The sequence below is a fragment of the Carlito syrichta genome, unplaced genomic scaffold (assembly GCF_000164805.1).
Source record: "Carlito syrichta isolate Samal-C Ts95f unplaced genomic scaffold, Tarsius_syrichta-2.0.1 Scaffold304764, whole genome shotgun sequence".
Taxonomy (NCBI): domain Eukaryota; kingdom Metazoa; phylum Chordata; class Mammalia; order Primates; family Tarsiidae; genus Carlito; species Carlito syrichta.
The window spans coordinates 116,158-141,741 of record NW_007248860.1 but is presented as its reverse complement, the minus strand read 5'-3'; the positions used below and the strand labels follow the sequence as shown (position 1 = coordinate 141,741).

At 38.3% G+C, this 25,584-nt stretch overlaps 1 protein-coding gene across 1 annotated transcript in view; it reads left to right on the top strand.

The window, feature by feature from the left end:
* ZFPM2 (zinc finger protein, FOG family member 2) overlaps positions 1–19,361 on the top strand; it is a 460,753-nt gene extending 441,392 nt beyond the window's left edge. Inside the window, exons 6-8 of the mRNA XM_008060894.2 lie at positions 8,918–9,124; positions 13,658–13,882; positions 15,859–19,361. Of these exons, the coding sequence (XP_008059085.2) occupies positions 8,918–9,124; positions 13,658–13,882; positions 15,859–18,350 (2,924 nt within the window). The 3' untranslated portion in view covers positions 18,351–19,361. The remainder of the gene's footprint in view (positions 1–8,917; positions 9,125–13,657; positions 13,883–15,858) is intronic.
* Positions 19,362–25,584: the final 6,223 nt, after the last annotated feature.

Sequence of the window (25,584 nt, the reverse complement as noted above, 5' to 3'; positions counted from 1 at the left end):
CCACCTTTCTTTACTATTTCACTCATCATTTGCACATTATTCAGACATTATAGGAAAGGGGAACATTCACAGCTATTTTCATGCTAGGTGCAGTGGCTTAAACCAGTAATCCAGTGCTTTGGGAGGCAGAGGTTGGAGGATCACTTGAGCCCATGAGTTTCAGACTAGCCTGAACAACATAACGAGGCCTAGTCTCTACAAAATAATAAGAAATTAGCCAGGCATGGTGATATGTGCCTGTGGTCCCAGCTACTCAGGAGGCTAAGGTAAAAGGATCACCTGTGTCCAGGAGGTCAAGACTGCTGCGGTGGTGAGCTGTGATTGCACCAGCCTGGGTAACAAAGTGAGACACTAACTCAAAAAAAAAAAAAAAAAAAGCTAGTTTCAATTGTCACTTTCTGAGTTTCAAAATAAACATTTTCTCTGCTGAACTGTCTGAACACCAATGAAATATTTTATTGTCAAGAGACTTTTTCTTCACAGATCTCCACTCTTCCTTCACTAGTCACACTGCAGATAGTTTACTCCTATACTAGTTATACTTAAGTCTAGAAGCAAATTAAGTCTTCAAGGGAGCTTTTAAAAAAATTCTAAAGGCCTGTAATCTTAGCATTTTGGAATTGAGGCAAGAGGATTGCTTGAGCCCAGGAGTTCAAGACTATCTTGGGCAACATAGCAAAATGCAAAATGCAAAAAAAAAAAAAAAATTTAGCCAGCTGAGGTGGCATTCATCTGTATTCCCAGCTACTTTGGAGTCTGAGGCAGAAGGATCGCTTAGGCCCAGGAGGTCCGGGCTGTGGTGAGCCGTGATTGTGCAACTGCATTCTAACCTTCAAAACAAAACTGAAGCCCAAACTTCACTTCTAGAGACTTTGATTTGATTTCTCAAGGATAAAGCCCACAAATCAATGTTGATTCAAAGATCCCCATATGACTCTATTGTGCAGTAGATGACCAGTCAGTACTTAATGGTTAGGCAGAATCTTGAGGCCCCTTTTAATATCCAGCCCAGCTTGCAATTTAAATAGGAAACTGAGAACACTTGTATTTCATATTAATAAGTGAGTTCAATATTTGTGAAGTGCTTAGAACGATGCCTGGTGCATAGTAAGTGCTTTATAAATGTTAGCTGTGCCGGGCTCGGTGGCTCAGCCTGTAATCCTGCGCCTTTGGGAGGCTGAGGTGAGTGGATTGCCTGAGCCCGCGGGTTCGAGACCCGCCTGGGCAGCGAGACCTCATTTCTACAATAAATAATAATAATAAAAAATCTGCCGGGCGTGGTAGCACATGCCTGTAATTCCGGCTACTTGGAAGGCTGAGGTGGAAGAATCGCCGGAGCCCAGCAGGTCAAGGCTGCGGTGGCCGGGAGCGGCCACTGCACTCCAGTCTGGGCGACAGAGTGAGACTCCAACTCAAAAAAAATAAATAAATAAAAATAAAATAAATGTTAGCTGCTTTAATGAGGTTTAGTCATATTAGAAGATAACTTGAAGTTACTTGCACATCATGCATATAGATATGACTCTCTAGATTGTAGCTATGCGTTGCATATCTCTATCTAATCACTGTGTAATCTGTTTGATGCTGTTTTATAAATGGAACCACGGTATTTCTGCTTCAGAGACAATTGTGCTAATTACACCAACTAAGTAATAGAAGTGCGATGGAGTTAAAGAGTGAACAACAGATGGCGCTGTGGCTTGGGACACCTGGTTTTTCATACAAAATATAGAGCCAAACTGCCTTTTTTAAATACCATCTTCTATGTCTCCTTCTCTTCTTTTAATTTCCCTCCAACTGTGTGACTTTAAACAACTTACTTCCAGCCCCATGATCCTGCAGTAGGATGGGAATCATTAGAAGCCACCTCTCTGCTTTCCTGGGAGAAATCGATAAGAATGCATGCAAAGCCCTCACAGTCCAGTGTACATGTGTGACGGATAGTACCCACTTAATAAATCTGTGGTTACTGCTATCACTAGTACGTTGATGATAGAAGAATAAAAAGTCACTCACGACTGTATGATGAAAATTTAGAGAGTATCTAGTCCAAGGTTGCCATTTGAAACGATGTAGGTAAAGCAGTTTCCCAAGGTCATACAGTAGCTAATAATCAAGTCAGGACTAAAATCAAACTTTCTTACCCACCAGTAAAGTGCTCTTTCGAGTTTAACTTTGTAGTGAGAACAAATACATTTTTAGTGATTTTGGGGTGCCAACTAAGTGTTATTTAGTATTGGCATGTAATTTTTAAAAATGAGATTGTTTACTCTTGAATGGCAATGCAAGGAAAGGGGTAAAAGTATTATCAATTATGCATACAGTAGATCTTCAGTATCCTCTGAGAATTGCCATCATGACCCCCCTTGGACACCAAAATATGAGGATGCTAAAGTTTATGATATAAAGAGATTTGGCATTTGCTTGTAACCTGCACATATCCTCCCGTGTACTTTAAGTCGTTTCTGGATTACTTACAATATCTAATATAGTGTAAATGCTATGTAAATTGTTGTTATATTATATTGGGTTTTTTGCGTGTATTGTTCTTTTTTGTTGTATTTTTTTAAAATATTTTTTTATCTGGGGGTGCAGAAACTGGGGATATGGAGGACGGAGATTCTATATTACATTGCCATATGTGCACCCAACATCCTTGCATGAATCTATTGGTTTTCGTATCATATACCAGGTGTGGATTTGTATATTGAAAATTCAGTTGGTTTAACTCTGGGGCCATTGAGCATGTGAAAGCCATAGAAAACATCTGTTTGGATTCCTTAAATTTTATTTCTATAGGGAGTTGAAAGGAACACTCTACTAGTACTGGAAACACAGGCAGAAACCCAGATCAACAAAGTAACCAGGAACTACAGGACTCAAAAAACGTCATGTCTGTACAAGTATCCAAAATTTATACAATTGGAAAGAGTCAATGTGGCCAAGTAAAGTTAACTCCATCTCAGCAGCAACTCTTCATTTCACTGGGCACTTCACTTTTAGGTAGTGCTTTCTTAAAGGAGCCTTGCTGAGAAAACTGGTATGAGAGAAGACTTTGGTCTTGTTTTTTTAAGCCATCTCACATGAAAGACCCTTTATAAACATTATGTTCTTATCTTTAGTTATAGCAAGAAAGTATGCCAAAGCTATGGCTTCACAGAGGATTTTTTAGTAAAAAAAAAAAAAAAAAAGAGTTATCTTATTTTTTCAATTTTTAAAATTGTGATTAAAATAACATAACATAAAATTTACTATCTCAAACATTTTAAGTGTACAGTTCAATGGCATTTGCATTGTTGTGCAACTATTACCACTATCTCCAGAACTCTTTATCTTGCAAAACTGAAATTCTATTCCCACTGAACACCAACTCCTCATTCCCTCAACCACCTCCCCATATCGTCTGGCAACCACCATTTTACTTTCTCTATTATTTGGAATACCCCCAAGTACCTCAGATAAGTGGAATCATGCAACCTTAAGTCTTTCTACAACTGGTTTATTTCACTCAGCATAATATTTTCAAGACTAATCCCTGTGGTTTCATGTGTCAGAATTTCCTTTCTTTTTAACTCTGAATAATAGTCAATAGCATATATGTGTGTGTGTGTGTGTGTGTGTGTGTGTGTGTGTATGTGTGTGTGTGTGTGTGTATATATATATATCACATTTTCCTTTTCCATTCATTTTTTTAGTGGACACTTAGGTTGCTTCCATTTTTTAGCTATTGTGAACAATGCTGCTATGAACCTGGGTGTTCATATATTTCTTTGAAACCCTGCTTTCAATTATTTTGAGTATATATCCAGAAGTGGAATTGCTAAGTCATAGGTAATTCTAATTTTAATTTTTTAAAGAATCACCATACTATACACGTTTATATTCCCTCCAATAGTGCATAAGGGTTTCAATTTCACTACCTCCTTATCAATAGTTTTTATTTTCTGGGTGTTTTGTCATTTGTTTCCATGAACATGAGGACAATTGGTATAAGATACCAAAATAACTAAACATCAACATGACTTAGCATTTTTATGTGCTCATATTTCTTCTTAGTTGAGATGAGTACAAACTGCCCTCCACACAACTGTAAAATAGAGTTGGCCAATGTGCCATAGCTCTAAAAACAGTAAAGTAGGAAACTGGTTCTCCTGCCTCCTCAGATGCACATGGATTGCTAGAAACTATTTCTGTTCTTAACTGGTCGATACTGTATGTGATACACAAACAGATGCAGCCTTAGTTTTCAATTTTAAAATGAGTTAGCAGCCTCCAGCAAAGTGTAGATTGATTTGCTCATTGACTTCCTTCTGATGAGATTGCTTTCCTCCTGAATTTAGTAGGGCTGTAAGCCATGAGAATAATAGGCCCAACTGAACCAAACTCAAAGGATAGTGGTTAACAATGATCTAACACTCATTATATGATTGTATGCCAAGTACTGTTCTTAAGCTTTCACTTATATTGGCTCATTTAACCCTCATTATAACACTATTGGTTCAGTACCACTGATCATCTTCATCATTTTCAAGGATGAGGAAACACAGGTAGAATACACAGGTGACAAGTTCCAAGTCACGTGGCTAATAAGTGACAGAGCCAAGATTTGCACGCAGGTAGTCTGGTTCCATTGCCCATACTTCTTCTGGATGGGACTACATTAACCACTAGCAATCATACTTAAAATTTTATTTGTGTCAGTAGCTGAGGTTACATTACAATTTGGGGGCTATCTCCCCCTATAAGTGACTCCTTTGAGTTGGGTATTTGAAATATGGCATCTCAAAAACTCAGTCAAACAGTTTTAAAAAGCCAGACCTTGATTTTTGTAGTGCCATGAATTGCTCTTACATTTTTCAAACATTTACTCTCAGTACATTTTAATGATCTCATCTCTTTTGCTCACGTCCTAAATGTTGAGATACCCCAAGCTTCACTCTTTGGTCTTCTTTCCACTCCATACTCTTCCTGGGTTACCACATCAATGCAAAGATCCTCCATACTCATTTAGATTTTGCTGATGACTTCTAAAATATTTCTTTTCTTCAGCTTGTATGTCTTCTCCAAGTGTCAACTTTCTCTTAGATACATTTACCCGGAAGTCCCTCAGGAACTTCAACCTTCACATGTTCAAAACAGAATTCATTATTTACACACACACACACACACACACACACACAGAGAGAGAGAGAGAGAGAGAGAGAGAGAGAGAGAGAGGCACACATGAACTTTAAGTGTTGGACAGAAAAAAGATCTAAGTCATGATTCTACCACCAACCTTGTGTGCAGCTTTAGGATAATCAGTTAACCTCTCTAAGCTTTACTTTTCTCAACTCTAAAGTGAGGAAAATATTTCCTACTTCATTGAATAATTGACAGGATTAAAATAGATGAAGTACATAAATCACCTAGCCTATCAGACCCAAAGAAACTATTCCTAATGAATACTAGCTGCCTATTTTATGTATAGCACCAATCTTTGTTGTATCAGGTTTATGGCCTAACTAATGGCATCACCACCATCTGGTTTCCCAAGCCAGAAACCTTGGAGTCATTTTCAACAGCTTCCTTTCTCTTACTCATCTCTCAAAATCACCCAAGCCCTTTCTCAGCTATGTGTCTTGAAGCTAGTTCTTTTCTCCCTGACAATGTACACTTTTCACAGCTGAATTAGTACAATAGCCTTCAAATGACTGCTGTGTAACCTTTCCTACTTACTCCGTTTACTCTATATATTCTGTAAAGAAAAAAAAGTCAAGAGTTTGTTGTCTTATTCACTCAACTAAATATATACCATCTCCCCACCATGCACCAGATACAACTGTTTTTATGTTATATTCAAAGCTGTCTTGTTCTGCTACAAGCTTTTGTGGGACAAAGTTCTAATTCGTAATGTTTACCAATTCCTGTGTCACATGCTACAACTCTCACCATGGCTGATTTCAAGCTACTGATGTGATATCAACTGGCACACAAATTCTTGCAAATATAACATTCTTCTTTCTCATGATACAAAACAGGTTGGTTCCAGCCCACCACTACCCTAAGTCACCCCTTTCTCCCTTGGGTTTACTGGCATCCAGACCATCACAAGGATCTATCAGGCACTTACATAATTCTGAACTTGCGCCACACACTCATTTCTCAGCCAGTAGTAATGTATCTGCTTGGTTCCTTCTACAAATATTTTTTGCTTTGTGTCTCTCTTTATTTTTTATGAGTCAATTAAAAAGTCACCTTGGCTAGATGGCCTAACTCCCCCAGAAGTGTCAGTTACTCCTCTCATATATTCTTTTACAAATGTTTTATTTACTTACTTTAGATTCAGGGGGGTCCATGCGCAGAATTGTTATATGGGCATATTGCATGAAGCTGGAATGCTGAGTTTTGGTAGTCTATTGAACCTATTACTCAAATAGCGAACGTAGTACCCAATAGGTAGCTGTCCAATCCTTGCTCTCCTCCCTCGTCCCCTCCTTTTGGAATCGCCAATATCTATTGTTTCCATCTTTATGTCCATGAGTACCCAATCTCAAATCTTCTTTAGCATTTGGGGATGACACCCCTAATGTGGTATTGTAATACATTTCCTGGGTTACCACATCAATGCAAAGATCCTTAGAGCAGCGTATAAAATGCTAGTTCCCAGTCTGGCACACAGCAAAGAATTCAGTGAATAGTTGATGAGTGAATGACTTGACAGACTAAACTCTAAGACAGCTTATTTCCTCATTAAGTCTAACAGTACATTTTCATTCTAATTCAGCCTTTTAAAATGATATGCTATGATTAAACCATCAGTTGAGATAAAGTGATAAAGATGATAAAATGTGAACCATTACTGGCTATGTCTGAAAACACAGATATGGATTACCGCTGCCAGGTTGTTTAATAATGTGGACAAATTATTTTTATTTACTTTTTTTTGAATTTAATATTTAAAATGTATTTTATCTTTTTGGTTCAAATTTTGAGCATAAGTATTCTGAATCACCCTAGAACATAGGTCACTGGAGTGATAAAAATTAGCTGTGAGTTGATAACTTCTCTAAACTCTCTATTTCTCCTGAGTACCTAAGTTAAACCTTTCCTTAATTTTGTAAAAGGTACCCCTAGCTAGATTTACCAATAATGTAAAGTTCACTGAAATTGGACCGTGCTGTGACGTGTATCAGAATTGCAGTTTCTTGCTCTGTCCTCCCTATCATCTTGTTACACAGGCCTACTTAATAAACTGTATCCAAAGGAAAGGTAAGTACAAGTGATTAACTTGTCTACTGCTGTGAATAGTTTGGATCTGTACGCACATCAGGGAAGGCACAGCAGCTGAACTTAGGAACCCTCAAGAGGGCCGAATGGCAGAAATGTCACTTCTTCCATGTTCCACTCTCATCTGATTTCACAGTAATGCAGTGTAGCTTCTACTATATGGAAATTAATAAGTCAAAGCCAAAGTGAATGTATTTTATTCAACTGTGGTAAACTTGTATGTTTTCAGATACATTCATGTCAAAGAGCAAAAAAAGTCGTTTGACAGTATTTTAGTATACTTGTGTATTACTTTGAAACTTTCACACCAATTTGAGCTCTGTAATCTTAGCTTTATTTTTATAACAAATATATACTCTCACAGATAATGTTTTCTTGCTTATCTTTAAAGTTTAATCAGCTATTCTAATGAATTGCCCAAGTTTTCTTTAAAACAATGTCCTGATTCTTTTGTACAACTCGGCCATATCATATGCTGTTGTTATCTTTTCCACCAGATTTTTACCACAAGTTGTTTAAAAAGCATGATCTCTGATGGTGGAACAAATGAAGTGAAGTTGAAAAGACAGTTATGTTGAAAGATAAACATAGAAATATTACTTATCAAAATGGGTATAAATTTTACTTGCTTAATGGGTCCAATCTACAACCTTCCATTATATACACAATGAAAAAAAAAGCTTTATAACAGATCAAGTATGTGACATTATTTCAAGCATAACTGTATAGGATACATATCTAGGCCTGAGCATGTAGATAACAAAATATAAGTGCTTTGTCTGTCTAAACATGCTAAGTAAATGAGCATTCACTATCATATTCCAATACATTAGAAGATGTACTTGCATAGTTAATTTTTCTTTCTAATGCACCACATGTGATCATTTGAAGTGCAGAGCCAGAGTATATCTTAGTGCTTGAAGAAAGAGTTCTTTGCATTTAAACAAATCTTTATTTAAATAAGACTTTTTGAAAAAGATCTTAGGCATATCTTCATTTCAGGAAGTTCAGTCAGGATAAATGGAGATAATGAAGCAACATTATAAAGAATATTATGTAAGAAGAGATCATTCAGCCAAAAAAAAAAAAAATGGTAGCAGACATAGGAGTATAACACTACACAGAATTTGATCTTGATTTTCTAGATTTTAGGAGTTTTTGTTTACCTATTTTGTAGTATTGGGCATCTTGTGTTGGTATAATAGAAGTATTTGGGGGAGAGAGAGATAGAGAACTTCTTACTTTCAGAAGATTCATAAAGAGTAACTTCAAAGGCTCACATGAAATAGATCTCTCCAGCTGGGTCTCTATCATTCCGGTTTAGGCAAAATCTCAATGTAATGGCATGGTTAGTGATTCAGGCGAGCCTTGGAAAGCAAACAGTTAACAAAAGTCTCTACAGATTATATCTATACTGTTCTTGGTTCTTAGTCTTCTCCACTATCAATCACTAAACAGTTCCTTTAATGCAATAAATAAATGTTCCCACATAGGAGGGGAGAGGAGCACAGCTGTTGCCTTGATCAAAGACTTCGGTCCAGTAGAAATGTGAAAATCATGAGAAGGTGGTGTGGATATCAACCTAGTGTGCAATGGGCTCAAGTATCCTGTCAATTCTATCTTTCTCTTTCTTTTTTCTTCTTAACAGGGGATCAGCTTTGGTGCACAACTACGAAGGCCATCTCTGAGGGTGAAGAGCTAATTGCCTTTGTGGTGGATTTTGACTCAAGGCTACAAGCTGCCAGTCAGATGACTCTCACAGAAGGGATGTACCCTGCGCGCCTGCTGGACTCAATTCAGCTGCTTCCTCAGCAAGCTGCGATGGCTTCTATTTTGCCTACAGCTATTGTCAATAGTAAGTGCTGAGTGCTATCATCCAGCTTTGTAGAGGTGTTGGAAATTGATGGGGAAAAAAATGTCTACTGACAGGCAACCTGGAACAGACATTTTTAACCGGTGTAGAGGTTTCAATTTACCTTCTAAATGTCAGTGTGTGTGTGTGGCGGGGAGGGGATCACTTCTCATAGAATTACAGACAGAACACTTAACTTCGACCACTTCAAGTCAAATTCCTGAATGTCACAAACACACACACACACACACACACACACACACACACACACAATATTCTAAACTAGTTGAATAATATTTAAGGCTACTTAGCTTGGAGAAGGCCAGCAGCTTCCATTAATGCTTCTTTAGTGGAATAATTTTGGAATTCTCTAAGGGCTATAGAGTTTAAAATTTGAAGAAAAAGAATACAAAATAATAATTTGATTAGATATACTAATGAAAAGGAAGTGTAGCCCTGGATAAATTAAGACATCAGCTAATACGAAAGGAAAAGAAATATATATATAAGCTTAGAGAATGTAAAAACTTGGAGAATTTAAAAATACGCCTTGCCAAATTTACCTTTATGGTTTTTATTTTGTTAAAAAGAATATTGAACTTAATTTATATTCCTGTGTCACAAAGTGACAGGTTATATGACAAGAAGTCAGTGGTCTGAGGTCTGGAGAACTGTGTTCTAGACAGATTTGCTTTTATCTAGCTCTGTGGGGAAAAAAACAAAAAAACTTGAGCAACAGAGATGTCCTAAGAGGAGAATACATTCTGAAGTTAGTAATTGAAAAAATGCATTTAGTCAAAAATATACTTCAAACTCTCTTAGATCTTGAATGATGCAGAAGGGAAATGTAGAGATACAACAGTGTTAAAAAAATGATGTTAAAATAGAGGAAAAAGAAGGGTAAGAAACAGGAATATGGATGAACAGAGTCTCATCTGTAAATTGGGGAGGAAAGGGTGCCCTTAAGAAGTCTGTATGTAATATTTAATTGGTGCATGACATCCTGACTTAATAAAAGGAAAAGAAAAGAAAAATGATAGAAAAATTGTCAAAATAAATTCAACAAAAAAAACATTTTCTTTCTGTAACATCATCCTTTAAATTAAAGAAATTATCAGGTGCTTCTGACAGTACTGTGCATCCAATCAATGAAGTTAATATCTTTGGATTTCCCTAATATAAACATAGTTATTTTATTTACTGGATCGTTACTTTGATTCTGATTGTGAAGAACATGAACTAACATGGGCCCAACCTAAAATGAGGCAAAAAGATTTTGTTACCACAGACTTCAGAAATACCTGATGCTCTTGTGAAACTCCAATGTATGAATGTTGATTTTAATGATGTTGGAGAGTATACCCTGTTTGCTTTCAGTAGCAAGACAGCTATTAATTTCAGTTTAGATATATAGAGCTTTTGTTTTCATTCGGAAATTTATCAGTGAAACTCATCCTTCTTAAATAGATACTTTACTAAACTGTGTAGCCTCATGAATAGTGTCAATGTAGTTAACTTGAAAGGGAGGGACTAAATAATAAACAGTAGTGACAGTATAAAATTCTGAAATTCAATTTTATTTTGAAACTATATTTTGTACTTGCCATCCTTACTTCTCATTCACTAGGATTTGGTCCTTAGTTTTCTCCTTTAATCTGATTTCCCCGAGCTGTCTCCTTCACTACCATGGGTTCCACCACCAACTATAAATAACCATTCACAAATCACAAATCCAGCTGTTTCTGCAGAGTTTTAGACCTCTGTTGCCACTTTCCCCATCTTATTCTGGATTTCTTTTTTTGAGTCGGGGTCTGTTGCCTAGACTGGACTGCAGTGGCATGCTCATAGATATCACAGCCTCGACCTGCTGGGCTCAGGTGATCCCTCCACCTCCCCTTCTGAGCAGCTGGAACTACAGGCTTGTGCCACCACATCTGGCTCATTTTTTGATTTATTGTAAAGATGAGGTCTCACCAAGTTGCCCATACTGATCTCGAACCTCTGGGCTTGGTCTCCCAAAGTGCTGGGATTACAGATGTGAGCCACCATACCTGGCCTATGCTGGATTTCTTACAAAAATATCAGATTTCATATATTTAAAGTGACTATCTGCTCCAGTTTGCCTGGCATAGTCCCACTGTACAGTGTTATCTGGCATTTCTCTGGATGGTGCCCTCTTTTTTTTTTTTTTTTGAGTCGGAGTCTCACTCTGTCACCCAGGCTGGAGTGCAGTGGCACGCTCCTGACCACCACAGCCTCGACCTGCTGGGCCCCGGCGATCCTTCCACCTCAGCCTTCCAAGTAGCTGGAACTACAGGCGTGCGCTACCATACCCAGCTAGTTGTTGATTTACTATAGAGACGAGGTCTCACCAAGTTGCCCAGGCGAGTCTCGAACCTGCGGGCTCAGGCAATCCTCTCGCCTCGGCCTCCTAAAGTGCTGGGATTACAGGCTGAGTCACCGAGCCCGGCCTGGTGCCCTCTTTCTTTACAAAATTTTGGGGTTTCCACAACACAGAGTCAGATTCGGTCACCCTATTCAAGCCTCAGCCTGAAGTCTATATCTCTCCGTTCTCTGTTCCTTATGTAGATGAATGAAACCATTACTGGCACAGAAATGCTAACAGTCTAGGAAGAAGGCAGCCCGTTTCCATCTGTGTTAGCATCTGATTGCAATGTATTAGCTATCACTTCTAGTCAGTTCTATTTCCTCAATATAAATTTTCTTCCTTTCTGCCACCCTTGCCATTAGGGCATTATGGAACAGTGGTTAAGACTAGATTCCAGTCCCATTTCAACTACTTATGTGATTATGGGCAAGTTACTCAAAACCAGTTTCCTCTCCTATAAATGGATGGGGGACGGGGAACACAGAGGGAAATTTTCTGTGAATGAACACATGACAATTACATATCATAGCATGACAATAAATATGATAAGACTATTAGCTACAATTCAAATCCTGTGATGTTTTACTTGGAATACTGCAATTGCCCCCTACCTGTCAAAAGTCTTCCTTCCAAATGTACTACCTATAAAACTAGGCTGCACTGTTATGATTCTATAATATATGATCTGTCAGTCTCTTGCTTCAAATGAGTCTATGATTCTCCATAATCATTTTTTTAAAGATGTGGGGTACAATTCAGGATCATGTAGATAAGTGGTCAACGTACAGGTAAAGTTTGGGCCTCCCTTTGGTCTCCACTTAACCTGGTTTGAGATCAGATACCCTTATTGATGTTATATGCCTCACCGCCAGCAGCATCCCACTACTGCCAAACCCTTTCTTATAGTATTATGATCAATGATAAATGTTCAGGGTCCACTCATGAGTGAGAACATGTGGTACTCTGTTCTTTGTTTCTGCGATAGATCACTGAGTATGATAGACTCTAAATCCATCCAAGCTGCTGCAAAGTCCATAATTTGTACTTCTTTATGGCTGTGTAATATTCCATCATGTATATGTACCATATTTTTTACCCAGTCAACTTTTAATGTGCAGCATGATTGGTTCCATGTTTTTACTATTGTGAATAATGCTGCAGTAAACATGCATGTGCAGGTACCTTTTGATTCTCCATAATCATTAAGACAAAATCTACACTTGTTAAGAGAGTCTGCAAGTTCTTCCATAGTCGATCCTTGCCTTCTATGGTGTCTTCCCTCCCAGTCTCCATTGTGCTCTTTGCCTCAACAGTACAGAAAAGTCCCTCAACTTCCCAGTCTCCCACTCCTTACCCAGTTTCTCTCTCAGGTTTCCATGAATTTTCCTGGGCTATTCCTTTGGTCAGGGTGACCCAACCCCTCTTCTCCACCTAACTAGCTTAATTTCTTCCTTCACACTTCAGCTCAAGCATATCATCATCTTCCCTCTAAGTTCTGCTCTAATCTCTTCTTCCCTCCACTCCTTCCACGAGACTCTTGAGTGTCTCTTTTCCATGCCCCAGAATCCCTTCAGACACCTCCATTAAAATGTCATCAGGCTCTAATTTAATTAGCTGACCACATGTTCACCAAACCCAGAAGATCTTAAGTATCTTAAGGCCAGCCGTTTTGCCTTTCATTTTGTTTGATAACCAATCCAACAAGGAGTCTGGCGCATAGTAGGCACTTGATAATTACTCTATTAAATAAATGATGTCAAGGGTTGGCATCAGGGCTAACATTAGTTCAGCCATAACAGCCTTATCTTTTAATCAATCAGATAAGTTAATTTACATCACTATCTATAAATGCATATATTTCTAAACCATAAATAAAATTAAAATCAATATTATGTATCTTCAATGTTGACATCTCCTACATACCACTTTCTAATGAATCTGTGTGAAGTTAAATTTCAGGTGTTAAATGTGAAGCTAACTTGTAACATCTCTCTAGCTTTTTACTGTAGAACAATGCCCAAGACTGTACTCACCCTTGTTTGCCTAATTCAGAAGCAAAACAGAGTCTGAGAAAAGTTTAAATAAATTTTGCTTTACCCATGGTTGGTTTCAAATGGAGCAACTAATGTGCCTGTTTTTGCCTGCAGAGGATATATTCCCTTGCAAGTCCTGTGGCATCTGGTATCGGAGTGAGCGGAATCTGCAAGCCCATTTGATGTACTATTGCAGTGGGAGACAAAGAGAAGCTGCTCCGGTTTCAGAGGAAAATGAAGACAGTGCCCATCAGATCTCCAGCCTGTGCCCCTTTCCACAATGCACCAAAAGCTTTTCCAATGCCCGAGCTCTGGAACTACACCTGAATTCACACAGTGGTAAATGCCTCTTTTGTTTCTTCTGTTGCTCCAGGAGACTCTATTCTTTCCATACATACATACACACATTACATATATACATCTATATCTATCCATACTATAAAAATCAAACTTATTAGATCAGACAGTGGTTTTATGCCACTTATACTCAGCATAGTATACTCAAAGGACTTGGGACTGAATTGTTTTCTTTGTTTCTTTCTTTTTTTTTTTTTTGAGTTGAAGTCTCACTCCATCACCTAGGTTGGAGTGCAGTGGCACACTCACGGCCACCCTAGAAAGCATCAACCAGCTGGGCTCCGCGATCCTTCCGCCTCGGCCTTCCAAGTAGCCGGAATTACAGGCATGTGCTACCACGCACGGCTGATTTTTTGATTTATTGTAGAGATGAGGTCTCGCTGCCCAGGCGGGTCTCAAACCCGCGGGCTCAGGCAATCCACTCACCTCAGCCTCCCAAAGGCACGGGATTACAGGCTGAGCCACCGAGCCCAGAAATGCTAAATTTTAAAATATTGTTTCAACCTCCAGTGCTGTAATAGAGTGCAAGTTCTTGTCTTGGAACCCATAACATTAATCAATTTCCTTTCTACTCACTTTTCCCTACAAATGAATTGTCTTTATGTAGCTAATAAAGCATGAGAAGCATAAATAGGTAGGTTGTCTTAAATGGTGAGTAAAGTCATGAGCAAAACAAAACACAAAAGTCCAGAGATTCAGGAATCCTTTTAGATAAATGGAAAAAGTGAATATTGGATTAGTTAAGGAGAAAAGGAGACAAGGACAGGAGTTCTCTTTTATGACTATGGGATTGGGGATCCTTGCCATGTTTTCACCTAATAAATTTAAGAGGTGGTTCTCATTTTAGTCTGGAGTGCAATAGGGATGGGCCAAGCATGATTTAACTATATGCCAACGAATTGGAACCAGAGTCTACCTTAGTGATGTTCACCCACCACATCAACGATGATATTTTAAAATATGTAATAACTGAATATAAATAAGTAGTGATCAATGTGCATAGATGACAATCCAATATAATTATAATAGTGTACTGGTGTCTACCAGTTGAATATCAGCCCTGGGTAGAGATAAACCATATTCAGCAAAACTAATGTATAAAAGTCCAGATTTAAGACTGGGTGTGGTGACTCAGCCTGTAATACCAGCACTTTGGGAGGCCGAGGCAAGTGGATTGCCTGAGCCTAGAGGCTTGAGACCAGCCTGGGCAATTTGGTGAGACCTTGTCTTTACAATAAATCATAAAAACTAGCTGGGCATGGTGGCATGCATCTGTTGTTCTAGCTACTTGGAAGACTGAGGAAAGGATCACCTAAGTCCAGCAGGTCGAGGCCGTGGTGGTCATGAGTGTGCCACTGCACTCCAGCCTGGGTGACAAGAGTGAGACTCCAACTCAAAAAAAAAAAAAAAGTCTAGATTTATATGAAAGGCAATTTAGGAAGTTATTAATTACTTTACAAAATAGTCCCTATTTGGATTTGAATAAAGCCCATATGTAATGTACTGAGATTTGCACTGGTTTTCAATAACAACCCTAATGAGTGCTCACTTTTTCCTAATATAGAGCACAATGTTGTAGTATGAAGGTTGTTGGATCAAAAACTATATAATCTCAGGTTTAGGAATGACTCCATTCCTTAATAGTTTTATTAACATAATCAAGTCCCTTAGCCTCCTTGAGTGTGTTTCTTGGTCTGTGTAATGAAGACAATGACACCCATTCCACTTCAATGCCATAATACTCATGAAAGTGCTTTAGAAACTAAAAAAGTGTTATTACTAATATCCCACATAGTGGAATACATCACAAGGAAAAAGTTAATATCACAAATGAGACTCTGAAAGATTTCAATTCATGCCTGTTGTGTTACAGACATTAGGTCATTTGTAAAGATCTTTATCATTGGAAAGCTACCAAGGATGGTTCTCAGTGTTCTTTATCTTGTATGTCTCTCCAGGAGTGAAAATGGAAGAATTCCTGCCCCCTGGTGCGAGTCTCAAATGCACCGTCTGTAGCTACACTGCTGATTCTGTGATCAACTTTCACCAACACCTGTTCTCCCATCTCACTCAAGCTGCCTTCCGATGTAATCACTGCCATTTCGGCTTCCAGACTCAGAGGGAGTTATTGCAGCACCAGGAGCTCCACGTCCCTAGTGGCAAACTTCCCAGAGAAGGTGACATGGAACACTCTCCAAGTAGAACCGAAGACAGCTTACAGCCAGCCACAGACTTGTTGACCAGAAGTGAACTCCCCCAGAGCCAAAAGACAATGCAGACTAAAGATGCGAGCTCTGACACAGAGCTGGACAAATGTGAGAAAAAGACTCAGCTCTTTCTCACAAATCAGAGGCCAGAGATACAGCCTACAACAAATAAACAAAGCTTTTCTTACACAAAAATAAAGTCTGAACCCTCTAGCCCAAGACTTGCCTCTTCTCCAGTTCAGCCTAACATTGGGCCTTCTTTCCCTGTGGGTCCCTTTCTCTCTCAGTTTGCTTTCCCCCAAGATATCACGATGGTCCCTCAGGCTTCAGAGATCTTAGCCAAGATGTCTGAACTGGTGCACCGGCGACTGAGGCACGGCAGCAGTAGCTACCCTCCTGTAATTTACAGCCCTTTGATGCCCAAGGGGGCTACTTGTTTTGAGTGTAACATAACATTCAATAATTTGGATAATTATCTAGTGCACAAAAAACATTACTGCAGCAGCCGATGGCAGCAGATGGCCAAGTCCCCAGAGTTCCCCGGTGTGTCAGAAAAGATGCCTGAAGCCGTGAGTCCCAACACTGGCCAAACTTCCATAAACCTTCTCAACCCAGCTGCTCATTCTGCCGATCCTGAGAATCCACTTCTTCAAACATCTTGCATCAATTCTTCCACTGTTTTAGATTTAATTGGGCCAAATGGGAAGGGCCATGACAAAGACTTTTCTACTCAGACTAAGAAGCTCTCCACTTCCAATAGCAATGATGATAAAATTAATGGAAAACCTGTTGATGTGAAAAATCCCAGTGTCCCCTTAGTGGATGGGGAAAGTGACCCAAATAAGACTACCTGTGAAGCTTGCAACATTACCTTCAGCCGGCACGAAACGTACATGGTCCACAAACAGTATTACTGTGCTACACGCCACGACCCTCCACTAAAGAGATCCGCTTCCAACAAAGTGCCTGCTATGCAGAGAACCATGCGCACACGCAAGAGAAGAAAGATGTATGAGATGTGCCTACCTGAACAGGAACAAAGGCCTCCACTGGTTCAACAGCGATTCCTTGATGTGGCCAACCTCAGTAATCCTTGTACCTCCACTCAAGAGCCCACGGAAGGGCTGGGAGAGTGCTACCACCCAAGATGTGATATCTTTCCAGGAATTGTCTCAAAGCACTTGGAAACTTCTCTGACGATCAACAAATGTGTTCCAGTTTCCAAATGTGACACTACTCACTCCAGTGTTTCCTGCCTAGAGATGGATGTGCCCATAGATCTCAGCAAAAAGTGTTTATCCCAGTCTGAGCGAACGACCACGTCTCCCAAAAGGCTCCTGGACTATCATGAATGCACTGTGTGCAAGATCAGTTTCAATAAGGTAGAAAACTATCTGGCCCACAAGCAGAATTTCTGCCCAGTCACTGCACATCAGCGTAATGATCTGGGTCAACTCGACAGCAAAGTGTTTCCGAATCCAGAAAGCGAACGGAACAGCCCTGATGTCAGCTATGAAAGAAGCATCATAAAATGTGAGAAAAATGGGAATCTGAAGCAGCCTTCCCCCAATGGAAACTTATTTTCATCCCACTTAGCAACACTGCAAGGCCTGAAAGTCTTTAGTGAAGCCGCTCAGCTCATTGCTACAAAAGAAGAAAACAAACATTTGTTTCTTCCACAATGCCTTTACCCTGGAGCAATAAAGAAAGCAAAAGGAGCTGACCAGCTTTCTCCATATTATGGAATAAAGCCAAGTGATTATATTTCCGGTTCTCTTGTCATCCATAACACTGACATAGAGCAAAGCACAAATGCGGAAAATGAATCTCCTAAAGGCCAGGCTTCCTCAAATGGGTGTGCTGTGCTGAAGAAAGATTCTCTGCCATTGTTGCCCAAAAATAGAGGCATGGTCATAGTGAATGGTGGACTCAAACAAGATGAGAGACCTGCCACCAACCCACAGCAAGAGAACATTTCCCAGAATCCTCAACATGAAGAGGGCCACAAATCTCCCTCATGGATCTCTGAGAACCTGTTAGCTGCAAATGAGAATGTCTCCCCAGGAATTCCCTCTGCAGAGGAACAGTTGTCTAGTATAGCAAAAGGTGTGAATGGCTCTACCCAGGCTCCAACCAGTGGGAAATATTGCCGGCTGTGTGATATCCAGTTCAACAACCTTTCAAACTTTATAACTCACAAGAAGTTTTATTGCTCATCACATGCAGCAGAACATGTCAAATGAACTAACGAAATAAATAAACATCAGTCACCTTTGGTACCAGTGTTTAGTATGTTGTATTAACCAGTCCAGAAAAAAAAAGCTGTTTGAATTACATCTGGGCAATCAGGAGATAATTCATTATGGCTAAATTGAAGACTTAAGGTGTAATTTCATTACAGTCCATTAGTAAAGTGTATTATTGGTGCCATTTTCAAAAAATTAATTTATTTTACCAGCAGTATTCATAGCTGTGGTTATGTTATTTTTATTTAAAAAACTTTATATTAAAGTCATTTGTAATGTTATTGTATAGTTATTGTGTAGCACATATGGTTTGCACTGTATAGTAGCTTTTAAAAAAAATAGTCACAAACAATACAGAAAAGCATTTTAGAGATAGCTTCAAAAGCACTTGTGTATCTTGATTTTTTTCTTATATGCTGTTGCAGATATATGTATATGCTAAAATATAACTTGCAAAGATGTTCTAAATACACGTGCTGTAAGTTCGCCTTAAGATTTCAATTCTTGGATAATCAGGCTCCGTTTGCACTTTATATTTTAGCAGATACAGGCCCTTAGTCACTAGGCTTTGCATTTGTATGTAGCCGTATGTTTCTGTCCATTTTCTTAATCTTAAACCTGTATGTTAAATGAAGATGGCAATTTTTTTCTTGTATAGTACTTGTATTTTCTTTCGCTGATGCAGCTCTGTCTCAATTTTTAAACCTTTGCTGTTAAATGCAATACTTTATAAAGAATGAACAAAATTACTGGAAGCAGTATTGTAAGTAATGAGGTAGTATTAACCAGTTTTATCTTTTGAAAGGCACAGTCTAAATCAAAACCCTAAACTCAATGCTGCAAGTATGAATTTAATTCATATATAAGATCTATTTAAATATAAGAGTAGCAATACTGCACCTGGTGATCACAAAGATAATGTTCTACTTCTGATAGAAATAATTTCTCAACAAATGTTGTTACTATGCATGTATATGGATGGAATAAAATTCCAGATTGTTGGAGAAATTTGGAGTATTTTTTTTTCTTTAAAATACAAAGGAAATCCCAAATTTACTTTTTGCGATGAAAATAGGCTCAAAACAGCACTCATTGGCTATAGCAACACAATGACAAACCAGTAATGATATAGATTGTCCTTTATATACTCCTAATAGGTTGTCCTTTATAGATGCCTAATGAGTGTAATGTTCTCTATTAAAATGAACTAGAGACTCCAGGCCATAAAACTAGAAAAGTTATTCACTATGATTATGTATAATTACCACAATCTCTCTGTCCTCTATACCCCCACTACTACTGTAGCACAGAAGAAAAAAAATCATGAGTGTCTAAACAACTTACAAATCATATGTACAAGATCTGGCCCAAATGTTGATTAAATGCACCCTCAACATTCAGATGGCATTTATCAGAGAAAGAGATTTGCATTTTGAGGAATGGTTAAATGGTATGGTAACATGACTCTGATGAGTAAAGATGCACAAATCTCATGCTCGCAATTTGTTAAAGTCACTAGATGCTACATATCTCATGTGTATACTCCAGGAATTTGCATATTGAAGGAGAGTCTGGAAAGCAGTAAATGTGGGTCATATCATGGAGGCCTTCCTGGGCCAGCCAGAAACAAAGAGAGTGATTCAGCAGGCACAAAGATCTGCAAGTTTAGAAACCTCCTGATCTGGAAAGACAATTACCCACCAATGGCTAACACACACTATTTGTAGATAAGTTGTGATGTACTATTATTTACCTACGTTGGATTTGGTAACATAACGAACATAAATGTTGGCCTCATACATGATGTACAAATATTGTGGCAAAACATGAAAAATACTGTGTTGCAAGAACATTTCTTGTTGCTTGTTGAGAATCACTATCTTCAAATTTAAAATCATGGCCTGAACTCATGCTTTCCATTCAGTCAGTGACTAAACAGGGAGGCAAACAGAAACAATATGTTTAATATAGCATATACTATATTATAATCTATGATATAAAGCTTATATATATATATATATATGGCTCATAGGATATAGCAGGAATCTCTCAAAATATTAGATCTGTGGGAATTCATGGAGATGTTCAGAAAGAACTATACAGTTCTCGGGATACAACTGGCAGGGCTGGGTAGTCTTATGAGGATTTCCTTTCTCAATCTCTCTTTTATCCCTTTCCCTCTTTAAAAAAAAGGAAGAAAAGAAAGAAAATTAGCTTAGCAATATATATTTATCAATTATCTAGGCTTGTATTCACTCTTTTGGTAATGAAGGCAAGGAAGTATAACACATAATTGCCTCTCCAAAGGCGTTTAAGATCCTGTTCACTTTAGTGCTTCTCAACTTTAATGCTTTCCTTATTAGAGTTAACTAAGAATCGTTTTTAAATGCCAACAATATTTATATTTTGTGCATTGGACCTCTTCTTCGATCAATTAAAGAAACATTCCTGTGTGTGAGCTCTTGAAATCTGTCTCTTAACATCTGTCTAGGTGTTCTATTAAATAGATAGTATTGGGAAACATTAAATGGTCAACTAGGACAAGTTATGAAAGATGAGTGAGACTAAGTATAGTGGAAGGACAAAAAGAAAAAAAGGGAACCATTATGGGATGAAACATGGATAGGTTTAGGCCTGGGAAGGTGGTACAATGGTGAGGAAGGCTACCCTAAGATATTTATGCACTGTGTCCAAAAGATATTTCCAGTATTTTTTGTATAGTTCACAGCAGAAAGCAGATAATCTGGGCTATAATAGTGACATTTGGACCAGAACTAGACCCTCAAGAGTATAGAGGAAGAAAATGGTATTTCTACATGTGTTGATCACTGAAAATTACAGCAACAAAAGTGGAATGAAAGTAGACAGTAAAGTGACTGTGAGTAAAATATTTACAAAAAAGAGATAGCACAGCAGGGTAACTATAGTCAACAACAATTTATTGTATATTTTAAAATAACTAAAAGAGAGGAATTGGAATGTTCCTGACACAAAGAAAAAAATAAATGCTTGAGGTGACTCTCCCATGAGAATTTAATATGATTTTTACACATCGTGTGATTGTATTAAAATATCACATGTACTCTATGTGTATATTCACCCGTTATGCACCCACACAATTTTTTTTTTTTTTTTTTTTGAGTTGGAGTCTCACTCGGTTACCCAGACTGGAGTGCAGTGGCCGCTCCTGGTCACCGCAGCCTCGACCTGCTGGCTCCGGCGATCCTTCCTCCTCAGCCTTCCGAGTAGCCGGAATTACAGGCATGCGCTACCACACCCGGCTAGTTTTTTGATTTATTGTAGAGATGAGGTCTCGCTGCTCAGGCGGGTCTCGAACCCGCGGGCTCAGGCAATCCACTCACCTCAGCCTCCCAAAGGCACGGGATTACAGGCTGAGCCACCGAGCCCGGCTTACACACAAATTTTTTAAATAAAAATTTGTAAAAAGAGAAAGAACCCAGATTAAAATTAAAGCAAAAGTGAGGTTATAAACAAGGATCTAATATCACAAGACCTCGAATGCCAGACTAGGGTTTATGGATGTGCGTCCCACCTTGTTTCATAAATAGAATCATGAAACTAAAATTGTGTTCAGGAACAGTGACAGAGTGAGGATGAGGGCTAGATGCTAGAGAGAGGGAGGTGAGTTACAAGGTCATAGTGATGTTTTCAAACCACTGATAATGAGTACTTACACCAAGTGAATGAAGAAGCACAGGTCTGGGTACAAGATTCCATAATGGAAGAAGGAGTACAAGCTAGTAAGATAAAAATCAAAGAGGAAGTCAAAGATTTTCAGTCCTCATTGATTAAAAAAAAATCCCATGCTCAATAAAACACTGAGGTCAGAATATTGTCAGCAGTTGAGTAGTCTGAGGAAAGGGTAAAAGAGCAATGGTTTATACTGGTTCTTCAGAGTGGTCTGTGGTATTTAATTCTCTACAGCAGCAGTTCCCAATTTTTGGCATCACAGACAGGTTTCGTGGAAGACAATTATTTCATGGACAGGACTGGGGAGGAGGGATATGCAGACAAATCCCTGTACTGATGTTAATTTGTATTTGCAGCTACTCCCCAGCCCTAATAATGTCACTGCCTCGGCTCCACCTCAGATCGTGAGGCATCAGATTCTCATAAGGAGCGCGCAACCTAGATCTCTCGCATGCTCAGTTCACAAAAGTTTGCACCTATGAAAATCTAATGCTGCTGCCGATCTGATAGAAGGCAGAGCTTCACTCAACACCACTCACTTCCCGCTGTGTGGCCCAGTTCCTAACAGGCCACTGACTGATAGTGGTCGGGGACCCTGTTCTATGGAATTCTAAGATACCCTAAATCAGAATATCTTAGGGATGGACCTAGATTCCTAGTTTTTTAAACAAAGCAACCCTAGGACAGTCTATGTTGTCCTCTCTTGACCATGATTGAGAACTATTGAATTACACAGAGGGAATAGAGAGCCATGTGTTGTGGTTAACACCAAAATTAATTAAGCTGCAACAGGATTTAATACACGAATGGTCTTTAAAGTGATGCTACCTAATATATAACACATTTGGCTTTTAAAACTATCCATTACAATTTAAAACAACTCAATATGTCAGTATTGAAATTAAAACTGAAAATCAGCTCATTATGGAATCTGTGAACACTATTTGAAAACCTTTTAATCAGGAAGAGCTCTCTCATTTCCAAGCAAAATCAAGGGTCAGAGATTTTTAACTGACCCAAATCACAAAACTTATGAGTGAGAGTCTGATACCTGAGCCTTACTCTCAGATTACATTCTGATATCAGGTTCATTTCTTCATTCAACAGAAGGCAAAGACTAAGACATGTGATAATATCAATCTTACCCAAATGTCTCTGATCTATGACTTGAAAGAATAGCAGGGTTTCACTTAGATGCCTAAATTTCAGTTACATAAGCTCTCACAAGCCCACATGCCAGAATTCGGACTGACCAGTTATATCAAGATTTTCACAGTATGGCAACACTTTTGATACTGCTCCTGTAAGGCATGACCACCTTCTCCTGGTGATGACCACTGCTCCCACTCTGGCTTCAAGAGAAGAGACACCGCTTTCCCTTTTTCATATAATGACAAGCATCAGACATGCCCCACTCTTATCACACTCTAAAAATATTTTCTTAATTGGAAGGGAAGAGTAATGTATAGAATACCTTTCAAGTACTCAACTAGCCCAGACCTAACCCCCAAGTTTCTTAAAGAACAGTCACCTGACCCAGCTTCATGGCTCTCTGTATCATGAGTGGATCCACATCTCCAAGCATCCTAGTCTCAGGTTTACCTCTAAAATACTCACTTTCTGCCTTAAGATTTATACCCCCTAGCCATAGAAGACCCTTAATGACATCAGAACACTCTGCTAAGGTCTGCATATTTTTAAAACGGGAGTATAATAATCCAGTATTTACACACAGTGATTTATTATCTTTGGGGTCTCTTCTCGTTTTCTCTGAGAAAATGCTTAAGGAAGAAAATATATGACATAGACCTACAAAAAAAAATAGAAATATAGACAAAGGGTAATTTAAAATCATGCTTAGGAAAAAAATATTTTTCTAATAAAAATTGTAAAAACAACGCAAAACAGAACCAATTATTTCACAGGCAGCTTTTGCTTAATTTACAGGGTGATTAAGGTTCTTGAACTTGTCATATCTCAAACATTTCCATTCAGAAAAAAATGACTTTATTTGTCCCTGTCACCCAGTACTATTAATAAATATTAGTTGACTGAATGAAAGTGGTGGTTTTCCCATAACTACAGATAGTCTTACAACACGACAAATTCCATCTTTGTTCTTAGAAGCAAAAATTGCCCACACTTTTTAAAAGATACTTTTCCAGCCTTTAATTATCCAAAACTTAAAATAATTTCAGCTTGGGTTGCTTTGTCACATAAGAGAAATGTACAAGTAGTGAATAGTTTTAGTTTCATGAATATAAGAAATATGAAGAAAACATCAAAATATTTTAATATTGAGCTTCAAAATTATGCTCCAATATTAAATCTTTGTAAGATTCATTTTGAAGTGTATTAGTATTATTAAAATTTAAGACTAAGAAACTGTCTTATACTCATATCTGTATATGACTGAGCTCAATAATTTTCAGTGGGACAACCTGAATTCTAATTTTGTGAGCTAATATAAAGCATTTCTATATACTATTCTTGCTAGATTATCATAATAGTAAATAAAGAAGAACTGAATATCAAAGAGTGAAATAAGTCACATATTAAATAACTAGTACCTGGTACAAATCCATTATAGTGATCCTCAATAAGTATTTGAGAATGGACTAATGAATGAATAATGGAAATAGAAAAGAGCTGGTGTATGAATACCAGAGTGAATAATGGATGGAGGAATAAATGAATGGTTAAGAGTTAATCTGATCTCATTAATTCATCAATGGAAAGAAATAATTTTCCAGACAGTTTTAAAACCACTACTCTTTAATGTGGAGATAGATATTCATTATTTCACTACCATTGTGGGAAAATAAAACCATACACCATGGCATATGAGAACTGTGTTCCACAAGAGGTCGGTATCTGGCATAGGTATTTTAAGCAGGAGAACTTTATAATAGGGTCATAGTTGCAAAATTGTTAGAAAGCCTGTAGGATTTGAAAGAGACCTTAGGCAGCCAAGATCATTCAGGACTTGAGAAGCAAAAGGAAAAATGGCATTTTCCAAAAACAATGATTATCATGCTGCTGTTGGGCCCACTGCATTACAGCTTTGTAAGAAGCTAGGAGGCCAAACTCCTGCAGAGAATAAAGAATTCCAAGATTCTAAACACAATGGATGCCACTGATAAAGTCAGAGCCCATGAAGGCTGTGCTACTAAGACTGCTATGCCACTAAGACTGTTTGCTCCTGCTCCTGGGAATGAACTAGTTACCCAGGAATCTGTTATTTTCCACTATCACTCCTGCTGTCAACAGAGATATTGCCCGAAGCAGAAAAAAAGACCTTCCTCTTATCTTTCAATAACTCCCCCAACAATGTCTCCCTAGGTAAAAGCTAGCCAGATGTCAGCTGGCAAGGGAGTTTCAAAATGGTAGCCTGAGAAAAACAAGAATAGACAAAACAAAAAACAAAAAAACAAAAACTGGCATATACCAGTCTTAAGAGCTTACCTGGAAAGGTGCTGGGTTTCCTTATCACACCTTATCACAATTTATCTTCTTCCAC